The sequence below is a fragment of the Brachionichthys hirsutus genome, chromosome 4 (genome assembly GCF_040956055.1).
Source record: "Brachionichthys hirsutus isolate HB-005 chromosome 4, CSIRO-AGI_Bhir_v1, whole genome shotgun sequence".
In the NCBI taxonomy this organism is placed as follows: Eukaryota; Metazoa; Chordata; class Actinopteri; order Lophiiformes; family Brachionichthyidae; genus Brachionichthys; species Brachionichthys hirsutus.
In genome coordinates this window covers 10692054-10704827 of record NC_090900.1, presented here as the reverse complement: position 1 = coordinate 10704827, position 12774 = coordinate 10692054, and the positions used below count along the sequence as shown (strand labels likewise).

General features: G+C 44.1%; 1 protein-coding gene across 1 annotated transcript in view; it reads right to left on the bottom strand.

Annotated features, from left to right (window-relative positions):
- The window catches only part of antxr2a (ANTXR cell adhesion molecule 2a), a 54090-nt gene that overhangs the window by 18339 nt on the left and 22977 nt on the right, over positions 1 to 12774 (bottom strand). The window contains exons 13-16 of the mRNA XM_068760980.1: positions 10401 to 10451; positions 9836 to 9925; positions 7931 to 8104; positions 7708 to 7788 (exon numbers count right to left, since the gene is read on the bottom strand). Coding sequence (XP_068617081.1) covers positions 7708 to 7788; positions 7931 to 8104; positions 9836 to 9925; positions 10401 to 10451 — 396 coding nt within the window. The remainder of the gene's footprint in view (positions 1 to 7707; positions 7789 to 7930; positions 8105 to 9835; positions 9926 to 10400; positions 10452 to 12774) is intronic.

Here is a 12774-nt window from a genome sequence, read left to right as displayed (position 1 = left end):
AGTAGTCGTCTAAAAGAAGTTCGATTTTAACTCGGCCACAGGTAAAAAAAAACCCATCTTATTCATTTCCTAAAATGTAAGATGCGTAAATCCAAGACGGGGATATTTATACCTGCCACAAATCCTGTTTGGGCAGCAAGGAAATCTCAGAGGGTTTTTCCACCTCAGCTGAGGCCATTTAACACATGCCGGGAGGGGGGGGGGGATAATTAAGTGTCAAATACAAATTAAAACATCTTCAAATAAGTGTTAAGCCAACAGTAAAGGATTAAACAGGTCAATCCATTTGCATGCTGAAGCTCATTAGCATAATTAAGATCATGTTTAAAAAAAAAGAAAATGGCAAAAGACTGGCATTGAAGGAGTTAACGAGGTGGAGCCAGTAATTGGACGACGAGTGACCCTTTCACAGCTCATGATGGGGATGCAGCTAATTCACTTAAATGGTCACTGGAGGCCGAACCAAATGGAGACAATTAGCATCTCGGGGTGCCTGACTGTTCTTAACAAGCTCCTGGGGTGACTGAGATATCGATCTCTTCAGAGATGTTTGACCGTCTTCTACAACAATGTGATTTATTGTTCTATTTATACAATATGTACCTTTCTCAGGCGACTGTGTCCCCATGAGCCAGACAGCATGTCCACATTGAAAGCAAAGCTGAGAATAAAGCTTTGCACTTCTTTATTCCAGTGGGGCAGATATAACGAAACAGTGAAGTGTTTAGTGGTAAGTCAGAAAATCTATTTTGTAATATGCATTTTCCTGCAGCACTATGCAAAACGCAGGTAGGAAGTGGGCCTGACGCAAAGATCAAAACGGCACGAATATGATTTCATGGAGAAATAGGGAAAAAGAAAAAATGTTGCTTCTAGTGGAGTTCGCTGATGTGGAAAGAACTTCACCTCTCTCACTGGAGAACGCGAGCAAAATGATGCCAACACAAACTGTAAACGCATTAGATGCACATACGTCAGTCAACGTGTGTGAAATTTAACTGTATGTCGATGTGGACAGAGTAAACACCATAACACATCCACAGAGTACACTGCAGCTGAACTACAGAAGCCTTGCTGGAACAATAATCACTCTGTCATTTAGAGGTTTACAATTATCGAATTATATTTACCAGCTTTACCATCAGAGAGAAAGAGACAGAGAACGGAGGAGGAGGAGGAGGAGGAGGAGGTGCGTGTGCGTGTGGTGGGATGGTCACGAAGACTCAGGCCTGCAATGAATAGAGCCATATTAGTGACACGTGACTGCTCTTTTCACAATAGGAGAGGATCAGTGAGGAGCGATTCAGGGGGGTTTACAGGAAGACAGCTTATTTTTACCAAAACAGATCATAACTTAGGAAAATAATTGAATTGAATCAAGCAATTCAAAGCTGTAGGCAGAGAAGGAACGTGAGCGTCTGAGGTGCAGTGGCACATGTTTACATGTTTATTCATAACGCACATCTGTCATCGAAGCAAAGCATTTTAGATCAGATAATATCGCTTTATGCGACGGCCTTTCACTCCTCATTAGCCGGCATGACACACCATTGCATTTATGTATACAAAATATGAGCTGGCTAATTGAATATTCACTGTGAACATATTCCCCACATATCATTACTCCCTGCTTCCATCTTTTTAAAAATTCAAATCAATGGGAAGAGATGTCAGGCACATTAGAATATATTACCGCAAGTATATGTGATCCTCCCCCCCCCCCCCCCCCCCCCGTCCTCAGTATCCCCCCTCCTCTATATGTCTGTCAGGAGGTGAGCCACGGAGAAGGAGGAGGTGGAGGAGGGCAAAGTGCACACGACAGAGCCAGGCTCTGCAAAGCTGACGTTAACAATAATGTAATTTAATTAAAGCCAAGATCCCAGCGGTCCTCGCCAAACGACGGGCTTTGATTTTAATAGGTGATGAAGAAAAGGCTGGGCACTGCCGCTGCTCCAACCAGTCTGAGGGGTTCTGGGGGAAAAGGCACCGGCGTGACATCAGTTCAGATCGAATCAGGAACGGGGGGGGGGGGGGGGGGGGGGCGAGGGTGGTCGGTGCAGGTACCAGCCCCGGCCACCCAAATACAACAATGGCGACCAGCTAATGGAGAAGAACGGGGGAGGTAGTGGTGGAAGTGGTGGGGGTCCAGCACAGTCCCAACAACATGAAAGACAAAAACAGCCCGATGGAATCAGAAACTTAACTTTGAGGCCGAGTGTATAAAACTGTTTTCAAAGTGGATTTCCAAAAATGTGAGGTTTATAAAAATTAATCCAAATCCGTAGGGGGTAAGAGTCACAATCCTCACGTATGTACAAAAAAAGAAAATCTTGTTATATTTGTCTCTTTCCAATGACATCACAAACACTGAAAGCCTGGGCTTTATGCATTTACCATTTTAAAGTACACATAAAAATATACTTCAATAAATACAGACTGTGAGCCTTTAATTAAACTCCAGCCATTAAAGTTTTAAATATTTATTCTGCACGTATTTGAGTGCCCCCTTGAATTAAGATGTAAACAATCACTGTCCATTTTAAAATATATATATATTATCAAATAATTAATTGAATCAAGAATTCAAAATATGAAAAAATTGACCTAAATACGATTAGAATTAGATCCTCTAAATGGGATTAGAATTAGATCCTGATGCCTGACCGATCAATTTCTCAGCGTTTTCCCACATTAGGTTACTTTTCACTTAACTCCTCCAACCAGTCGCCACCGAAAACAATTAGCTTCCTTCTTACTGATAAAAAAAATAAATAAAAAAAACACGCACACACGAACACACAGGAAGGGGTCCCCTCATTGGTAATCCTGTTACCAGCCGGGTCTGGATTCTCCCTGCTGGGACATGGATGAAGAGGGGAGGGGATGGAGGGACTGGGGGGGTCATTATAAAATTTACAACCAGTCATACAGACATCTGCCCTACTTTTCCTCAGTTAATGTAAAAAGAACTAATCTGGTTTAAGAGAGCACGGGCACGGCTCATAAATCGGCGCCGCTTTCTGCCATAGTTAAAGCTGTCACTTCTCTTGTGGGGGGAGCGGCGACTGAATGGAGTTGTCAGCTGGCTACTTGTTAGGACTAACAAGGCCGTCCACTGATAGGACTAATGAGGCCCAAGGCTCGCCGCTACCCCGCTCGACCCACCGCCACCACTCCTGCTGCTGCTGCTGCACGATTTGCAAAATGCATGAAGAGATCAAAAACGCAAGAACACAAAGATGAATACGTACACAAAGGAACGACGTCCACCTTAAGACTTTTAATCTTATGTAAAAAAAAAAGCATCTCTGTCGCTTGGACTCGGCAGATACGGATTTGATATTAAACAATATTGCAGGTTAAGATTACATTACATTACGTTAATTAAAAAAACTGAGACTAGGCAAACGATTGACAAAGATGGTGATAAAGATCAACTTAGACGTTTGTATTTTCCTGTCCTCAAGTCCGTGATGTAAAATCATGGACTTGAGGACAGGAAAATACAATACATTATCTGCAGAATGACCCAGTGTGAAAGGCTGTACATTATCGTAAAGGATCAAAATGAGTTAAAGAATTGAGCTGTGACTTTATGACAAGTTGATGTTTCTAATATTATTAACAGTTCAGAAGTTATCATCATCAGAAATGACCACAGATTTGTCTTCCTGTTGCATAGAATTCACACAATTTACGGACAGTGCAACAAAGAAGTTTAAGAGCATGAAACGACCCGATTCATCCTTGGGCACAGAGAGATAAATATGGTTGTTGGAGGGTAAACATCAAGCAGGAGTAACGCCTGATCCGATTACATTGAGCTTTTGCTTATGAGCGCCATTTCCTACCGAAGCCTCGTCTCTTCTTCAGACGCTTCACTATTTGTGACGCTCTGGTTTCATCCCAATTACCACTGTTAAGTAGAATATCTGATGCTCTCTGATCTAGAGGTTTGCTTCAATGTAATGACATTTGCTTGGTTGTTTACCTTTGATCAAATCCTTTTATTGTGAAATGAAGTTTTATTTTTGTTTCAACAATGTATTAATCTGTCTGATGGTAAACATTGTGAATAATATCAAACTGTGAGATGCACTACCCCGCTTATTCTCTATTAATAGCGGCTGCCCACTCTTTATTTAGGCATTGATACCCCATTGGTGCTCTGCTTAACTTAACCAGACATTTAGGTACCAAATTATTCCTGTTGACCCTTGTGGGGAAGAGAAATGCGCTTCCAGGAATACCGAATATGATTTTTATCATTGTTATCTTCAAATAGCATGATTTGCATTCTAAGACTAACCCAAACGGACCTTCGTTAACGCATATGAAGAAATTAATCTGGTTTACGTTCTAGTTTGTTGTTTTGCCTCTGGATTCCATCACTCAGACGGTGATGAATAACACTTTTCAGAATTGTCTGCCCTGATGACAATCTTTATTTAAACCTAAAAGGTATATACAATTCCGTTTTCAAGAAGACTCCACTTCCCATAATTATCCTCATTTATAGTTACAAAGACATGATCGGATAAATGCCACTCTATTTCACTTTTCTGAAGAACGTTTACATGTTGGAAATTATTTTCCGCCATCATCTGTTCTCTACGCGTCCATCTGCCGTTGAGCTGAACACAGAGAAACAAGTGGTGGAAGAGGATTTCCCTTTTGACCTGGTGGTGCACAAGGTCAAAAACCTAAAAAATTGGAAATGATGTGTAAATGTCTTCATCCGGTTTCCTTTCTAATGTTTCACTTTTCTGTATTTCCATGCAAATGTCACTTTGCATTATCCTAATTAAACCCTGACAAAAGCAGCAGGTTCTCCATTAAGCTGCGAAGGAAAGGGCAAGATGAACCCAAGCATGCATTGCTGTGACCTCCACGGACAGCTCTGCTCTACCACACCGTTCTAAACCCGGCTGTGCCAAGTAGGCAGACTGTCACCTCTGCCCTCACCATCCTCAGATTATGTCAGCCTTGGCCTCCATTTTACATCGCTTCTCGCTCTCTCCTCCCTGCATCTGATTGGACTCTTCCAGGGCAGGTCCATGGACTCCCTCTGCTCACACTCACTTAATTAAACGCTCCCACAGCACTATTGACAACGTGGCCGACGGCTGGTAAATTAAGACTCTGGCGCAGCCAGCGCACCGTGCAGTGGCAGGGTGAAGGAGAGATAAATCAGCCTCGAGAAGGGCGCAAAAAGAAGTAAGCAGAGGCTGCCTTTATTACTTGTGTGTCCTTCAAGTGTCCAGGATTTTTTGAAATCTCTCCCGTCTTACTCCTAAATTCAGTTTGCTTCACTCTGCACTTTTAAGAAGACTGTCCGTCAGATAAAACTATTATCCTCCAGCAGCAAACGCAGCCCACACATCCCCTGGTGAGATCAGGAGGGATGAGCAAACATCCAACTGGAAATCTGCACAGACTCACAACAGCTCTGAGGCCCCCCCCCCCCCCCGCATGCATACTTTTCTTTTGGAGGTCACAGACATCCTCCTTAATGTATAGCAATAGATATTTTGGCAGTGCACATTTTGTTCATCGATTTTGTGGACAGCTGCATTCAGAAAACTATACTGAGTGTGAAAGCTTGGGTGTGTGTGTTGGGGGGGGGGGGGCATTGAAAGAGTAAAAAGAATTCTGAGAAGAAAAAACACAGAGCCTGGGTGACAGAGTAAAGCCAACCTCCCTCTCTCTGCCACCATCATCTACCTGCTGTCCCCAGTGGATCTTCGGCAAAACTTGGCGGCAGATGTTGCCGTGCTAAGTTGGCTCTGAAGTGCCTCCCCGGCTCCCCCGTCTCACCGACAACACAGTCAAACCACATTAGATCTCTTTATTTGTGCCTGGGGCAAGTTCGGCGCCGCAGCTGTGTCCACCCCCACTCTACCTTTGGTGTTGAAGGCCCGCCGGCACCAAATGTGAGACCACCAAAAAAAAAAAAAAAAAACCTGTTTCATTCTCATTTTCTGTCTCTCTTCTGCATCTGCTGACAATCCAGCAGTCTGGCTCCGGGCAGCGCTGAGGGAGAGAGGGAGGGTGAGGAATGCAACTGCTGAGGGAAGGGGGGGGGGGACGGCATGGACACCAGGGTCCCCGTACTGAACAGATGTCGGTGACAACCTGCTTCCTTACACCTGTACGAGTCCTTGTAACCCCACGGAGGCATTCTTCTGAAAAATTCATGACCCTCGAGGTTTCCTGTCGACCATCAAAGACCGCTGCCCTCCCTTGCCTCCTCCCTCACTCCCTTGTTGCCTCTCCTCTCCCTTCTCCACGCCACTGTTACCCACTCTGCCATATTCACCTAACCTCCCACCAGACAGTTGACACTCCTCTCACTTTGATCAAGTCAAGTTCATCGGCAAGCTTAATATCAAACGCATGTGAGGGCCAGGCTGTGAAGAGCACAGTCATGTTCTCAACATCAGCTCTGCAAGCGGACAAGGAACAACAAAAATGAGCATATGAGAAAAATAAATGAACTTTCTTTTTTTTTTTAGTTGCACAGGGAATTGCTGCTAGAAATCTGAGTGTCATTTTCAACAAGAAAACAGCAACCTTTCCAACAAACGTAATGCAGGAAAATGTGCGCTTGCTTCATCCTCAAAATTTGTAACACAAGCAGCAAGGCATTTACCAGATTGTCAACATTTTAATTTGTAAACCAAACACACATCGTTCTTGAGTCATTTCTGACCTTAGAGTACTTTCTAGAATAAAGGTTTATTAGTTCCCTAGCATGCACCATTCTAGAGAGGACGTGCAGGAATGAAGGGTCAGCACAGGAACAACGAAGAAAAGCGACTCTTTTGTTGAAATGTTGTTGATCAAACTTCACTTACAACCTTTAAATGTGCAGCAGTTCAAAAACGACATGTTAAAATGCTGTGAAATGTTATTCAACCAGTCATTACACACAGCCTCAACGTGAACAAATGATTAAGGTGCATTCACTGGATACCTTCCCAAAGTCCTGTCAGACCAATCTTTTGAAAACTATATTGGTTCTGTTCTCAAGAGGTCTGTGGAGTGGATGAGAATCAGAACATCTTCAGTGATAAGAAACAACTGTAATCTATTTTATTCATTTGGTAATTATATATCTCAGTGTCAACAGCAGAAGTCATGTTTTGCTGGATTGACGGCACAATCATAATATCTGGTTCACGCTGACTTGGTTTGTGTGCAGCAGGCCGTCCTGACCGCCTGTGGGAGGTTTAGAGAAGTGTGTGCGTGTGTGTGTGTGTGTGTGACCATATTAGGATGTGGTTGTCATGTTCCCTTCAGTGGGTCATTACAGCTGCAGCTCACATCAACATAGTTAGGTAAACACAAGACAACGATGAAGTCAGGCCAGAAGCCTCCTCTGCTAAAAGGTGGTCCACAAATTCTGACCGATACAAACAAGTCTCTCTGGGTATTAGGGCTTTAGCCGTCGTCAATAAAGAGGAGCATCCATAGAAATACCCTGTTTGTATCACTGAATACAATAAACTGTAGTCATGAGACCGAGAAATGTAGGTCTCTGTGCACATAACAGACCAAGCCAAGACTAAATGTTGAAGTATCCTGCAAACACCCAGCAGATCAAATATTCACCATCAATCGCGGCCATTTTTAGGCGTTTTGGTGAATAAATGATCTGCGGGCAACAAACAGCTCGACACCATAAGGGTCTATCCACAAACCTACCTTGTCTTCAGATGTTGGTCGCATGAGGGAAACTCTGTCGTACTGCCGCCTCAGCAGAGCCCACAAAGCATCAAGACGACCCTGAGAAAGAACAGCGGGTTTTGAGTTAGCAACGCGTTTACTGACTTGATGAAAATAGTGCCTGTATTGCGATGAGCTGTAGCTGCATTCAAAACAGAGTTAGGGCCTAGGATGGTAACAGGTACCGGACAGCAGGGCTCACCTTGATGGGAGTGTACCATTTGTTCTCGTTTTGACTGTGGGTGGGGGCAGGTTTGGGGTTGGGCCGTTTGGTCATTGGCTCCTCGGGGTCCTCCTCTGGTATGGTTACGATGGCATTTTTGGCTTTCTCCAGCCTGGCCCCCTCTTCTGTTGAGCCCTTATCTCCCCAGCGTACCTGGACAAATAAAACAATGCACAGCACTAAGTTTCAGAGGCAATAACAGCTCATTCAACCCGACACTTCCCATAATGCAACTTGATTGCATATACTGTATGCATTAGACCAGACATGGGCAAACCCAGGCCCGGGGGCCATATGCGGCCCGTTGGTCTTTTTAATCCGGCCCGCCAAACTTGTCCAAATTATAGCATTAAATTAAATTGTATTATAATTAAACCTCATTCATTTGACCTTTTCTCTGTAATGCTACCTGTAAAAGGCCAAATCCTTTAATGCAATAGCTTTCATGTGTCATTTATATTAGCTCACACAAATACTCCATTCATCTGTTCTCGGTCCGGCCCCTCTGTCAAATTTTAGAACCTATTGTGGCCCGCGAGTCAAAACGTTTGCCCACCCCTGCATTAGACCCTCGTTGCTTCTTCAATGGGTATTTTTGAACCTCAGAATCAGAATTTGGTCTTTTATACATTTCAGCACTTAGTTGATACTCGTAATATTCAGACAATATTTAATGCCCTCCATAGCACCAAAACATGGTAGGAGTAAGAAAGGAGTTGGAAAAGTGTTATCACAAAAACCCCTGAAGAACTTGAAATAAACTGCTTTGATCAATAAGCATGTACACATCGAGCATAGTATTGTGTGTGTGTTGTTGTTGTGTGTGTGTGTGTGTGTGTGTAGGCCTGTGTTAGTTAAGCTGTCCCGCTTTTTAATTGAATTCATCACATCTGTTGCAAGGAGGAGATAAAAAAAAAAATCCTCCGTCACATGATGGGGAGAGGTGATTAATTAGCGACACCGTTTCCAAGCTGTAGGTTAAGCCGTGACAATATAGAACAGCTTTTCAGAATCATCTCTGGGACGCATCCCTGGCCTTCGCATCAAGAAAAGAGAGGGATGCGATGAATAAAAGATACATTCTCACCTCCGCCGGCTCAATATGCGTTTGAAATATTGGCAGCGGCAAAGCGGTGGAGGTGGTTTTCTCAGCATGGTGTCTTAAATGTTGATGCAAAGGAGGGCGCATGTTGATCTTAACAAGTACCTCGACTGAGGGAGGAGCTCCCAGAGGAGACCAGGAAATCCCCGTCAACGCCACCAACTTCCTCATGGCTGAGAAGCAGGGGGGCACAACAGAGCAGCAGGAGCAATGAGGAGGGGCAAATTGCCTTTAAACCTGAAGTCCCTTTGGAGGAGGTGGACAACAAAGGGTTTGGGATGTGGTTGTGGGGGGTGAGGTGGATATGTCAACTTGACAGAAGCACTTCATCCGAGCAACAACTTGATCCAATCAGGCCTGGATGGCCGAGGACGAGATGGCAGGAGCTGTCATGTTGGAGGCATCGGTGGACTGACGAGGACAGCAGCCCGACTAGTCAGTCAGTCAGTCAGTCAGTCATTCAATCAGTCATCCCACCCTCCTGCAGCCTGTGTAACTTCATAAACTTCCCATCAGCAGTTTTCTCTCAGCCTGATGCTGGTTTTCAGGATAACAGCATTCAGGAATGCTTCATTTCCTGCCATCTAAGACTTGATAGCTCTGGAGCTCTTTTGTGTCTTTTGTGCTGCTTGGATTAGAAGGATTGTTCTAAAATCTGAAAATGTGCTTCTCAAATCTTTTCACTGAGACAACTTCAAGAAGAGCCATGTGGCAAACGTAACAGAGGCGGCATGGCTTGGGTGAATGTAATGAGTGTTTTATTATAATAGTCCAGCTCTGACCTCCATGCGCTTGATTCCTCCAGCTCCTCTTCCTCCATAGTAGGAGGCGTCCACAGTCGGCCATTTCTTCTTGGGCAGTGTCTCTGGTTCCTTAAAGACACAAGGATTTTAGGATAGTGAAACTACATTATAAATGTCCCTTTATATTTGCAGCAATAAGAACAAGTGCATCCGACATCTAGTGCAGAGACAAAAAAAGGTGTAGCACAGAACTGTGTTCCTGATCGTTCTATTATTGCTTAGTTTCATTTGTCAAATGTTGACTTCATTTCCTGTCAACAGGAAAAGACTTGCTGGGAGGAAGGAAGAGACACTTATTTCCTTCTTCCTTCTAATCTAGGTAATCAGCCTAGATTAGACTGAGAGCTTGGAGAAAAACTAAAGTAAAAATATCAATGAACCACCCCCCCTAAATGTGAAAAATAGAAAATAAAGACAGTGTTTATGCTAAGCTAGGCTATGAACATTATATTTTAGGCTCAATCTGATCATTATATTCGAGTCTAGAAGCTGTTTCTCAAGTTTTTTTTCCATTATTTTGTGTAATGTGATGTGTTGTACGCACAGGCGGTGGAGGACGGGAAGGTGGCGGAGGCGGCGGAGGATCTTTGATGACCTGGATAAACAGAAGAAGCAAAAGAGCGTCAGCACAAAGTCCATCGGGGGACATATACCGACACACACAAACACATACCCCCAAACCTTGTCAAGACAAGTGCAAACAAGGCTGACAGGGGTGATTCGTGACAGGTGACTGAGTCAAACAGAGACGTCCCTTAGCTCGTCACACAGCAGAGACAACCGCCGCTGCCAGGATGCTTTGTGACTGCAACTGGCACGCCATCACCCCACTGACTACTGATTACAAGAATTCTGCTTGTAAACCAACATCGGGGACAGCAAAATAAAGAAAAGCAGAAAATCAACTTGTTGACAGGGGAGTCTTTGGGGCGAGATCCGCTGCCCATTTAGCGCTTAATTAATTGGATGGGGTTCAGTGCTCCCAAGCAATCCCCCCAATCATAAAGTCCTAAGGAGTTAATTAGCTCCAATGAGATACAGAGGAGGAGGCCCGGGCTCGGCTCCAAGCCCCGTCTGCCTGGAAGATGAGTGGCGGTTTAGACACACACACAAAGAACAAAAAAATGCAAACCCTGTTACAGCAGCACGCCTCTCACACAGCAGTGGCGTTGTTCATGACGACGCCGAATGACACGGCACCTCAGGTGCAGGTTGTCCACAATGCGACTCCACTCAAGGACAAGATGCCTCTACCGGGATTTTCACGACGTACGTTGCAAAGCAAAGAGCAGTCTGACAGTGGCGTTAGTCAGGCGTCAGTCACACAGTTCACAACTGACGTGCAACTTTTGTACTGCAGGATTACTGAAGACACCACTGCCAATCACTCCGTCTGCAAGAGGCATCACTCCGGGAAGGGCGGGTGCCAGGCCTGGTGTGCTTTCAGGATTTACGATTAGTGGACACATTTCTGGTAAATAGCGACTACAGAGAAGAAGGCGGATGCTTCAAAAACAGATCTGGGATCCGAGTAACCTCAGAGGCAGGCCGAGACTCCTATCCTACATAGGTGCCCCAATCTTAAAAAAAAAATCAAACAATTAATGGACAAAATCTTAATTCATGTGAAAATTTAGAAATGATATTGGGGTTTTGGGTTGCTGCCGTGTTTACCAACTACATTTATTCAGGACTAAATGATGATGAAAAGAATAACGAAGTTCTCTTTCATCTCACTGGCAGAGGACGTTTGCTGTTACTGTTCAATACGTCTCCAGTGCAAATGTGAGTGAAGGGCTCCCTTCGAAGTCCACCTCTTACACAGTGGAGGACACGTGCACTACAGCCAGGGTCTATAAATGCTGTACATATAATTACAGTGAGGACATAGCTCTGCTTGAGGTGTGCCGCAAAGTGGAAGGCAGACACTCTGTCCATAAGTCACCACAGACAGATACTTCACTGTCACCACTGGTCATGCATTTACTAAATTGGTTCTGGAGGGGGAAAAAGAGCAATGTAATTATGGCATATCATAGATCCTAACAGCTGTTTTATTCACTGTTAAGTGCAGGCATACCATCACACACACGTTCCGCATACTGTTGTCATTAGAATAATGAAAAATAATCAATTAGGGTTAATTAATTGCTCTTTGACACACAACTGGCTGCAGGCAAATCCAGAAAAGCAGCATTGGTAGCCTCTCCATACGCTGATTAACTTCATTTCAGCCACACCTTACGGTTACAGGATTATCTCCTTTTTTATTAAGTAATTATGCATCAGATTTCCTGGACATATTGTGGGATAAATGCAACGTTATAAAAATGACGGGGCTTTGCTGGCCTTTCCCAGCTACCTGATGGGCAGATGTGAAGAGACTGATCAGCGATTTAATTAAAAAATAAACCACATGATACTAAGCTGGGATATCGGACCAATCAGAGGCGTTGAGGGCCTCGTTCCCATCTGGCCACGTCTCTGTGACTGTCCAACTGGACGTCCTAATCTGTCCGTTCCCAACCTCAGTTGAACAGTCAAGCTGTTTCAGGGGGTTATCCTGATGGATCAATGACAGGCAGCATATTGGGAAATGTATAAATGCTGGTGAATTAAAAGCAACGAGAAGAAGAAGCTCGGAGAGCAACAACGGCAAAGTCAACTTTATAGTCAGAGATTATTATTAACCGCATCTCGGCAGTGAATAATTTGTAAACTCCAGAAAATGACAACTTTGAAATTGCATCTTCAAACCTGAATCATTTGAACTTAAGACCATTCCATTCTGAGTTGAATTTCCAAACAAATCATAAACAAAGAATTACCACTCCACAGCTTGTATGACCTATCTCCTGGCATCAATCCACGTGGGAGAGAGCTAGAGCGAGGGATTGTGTGTGTGTGTGTGTGTGTGT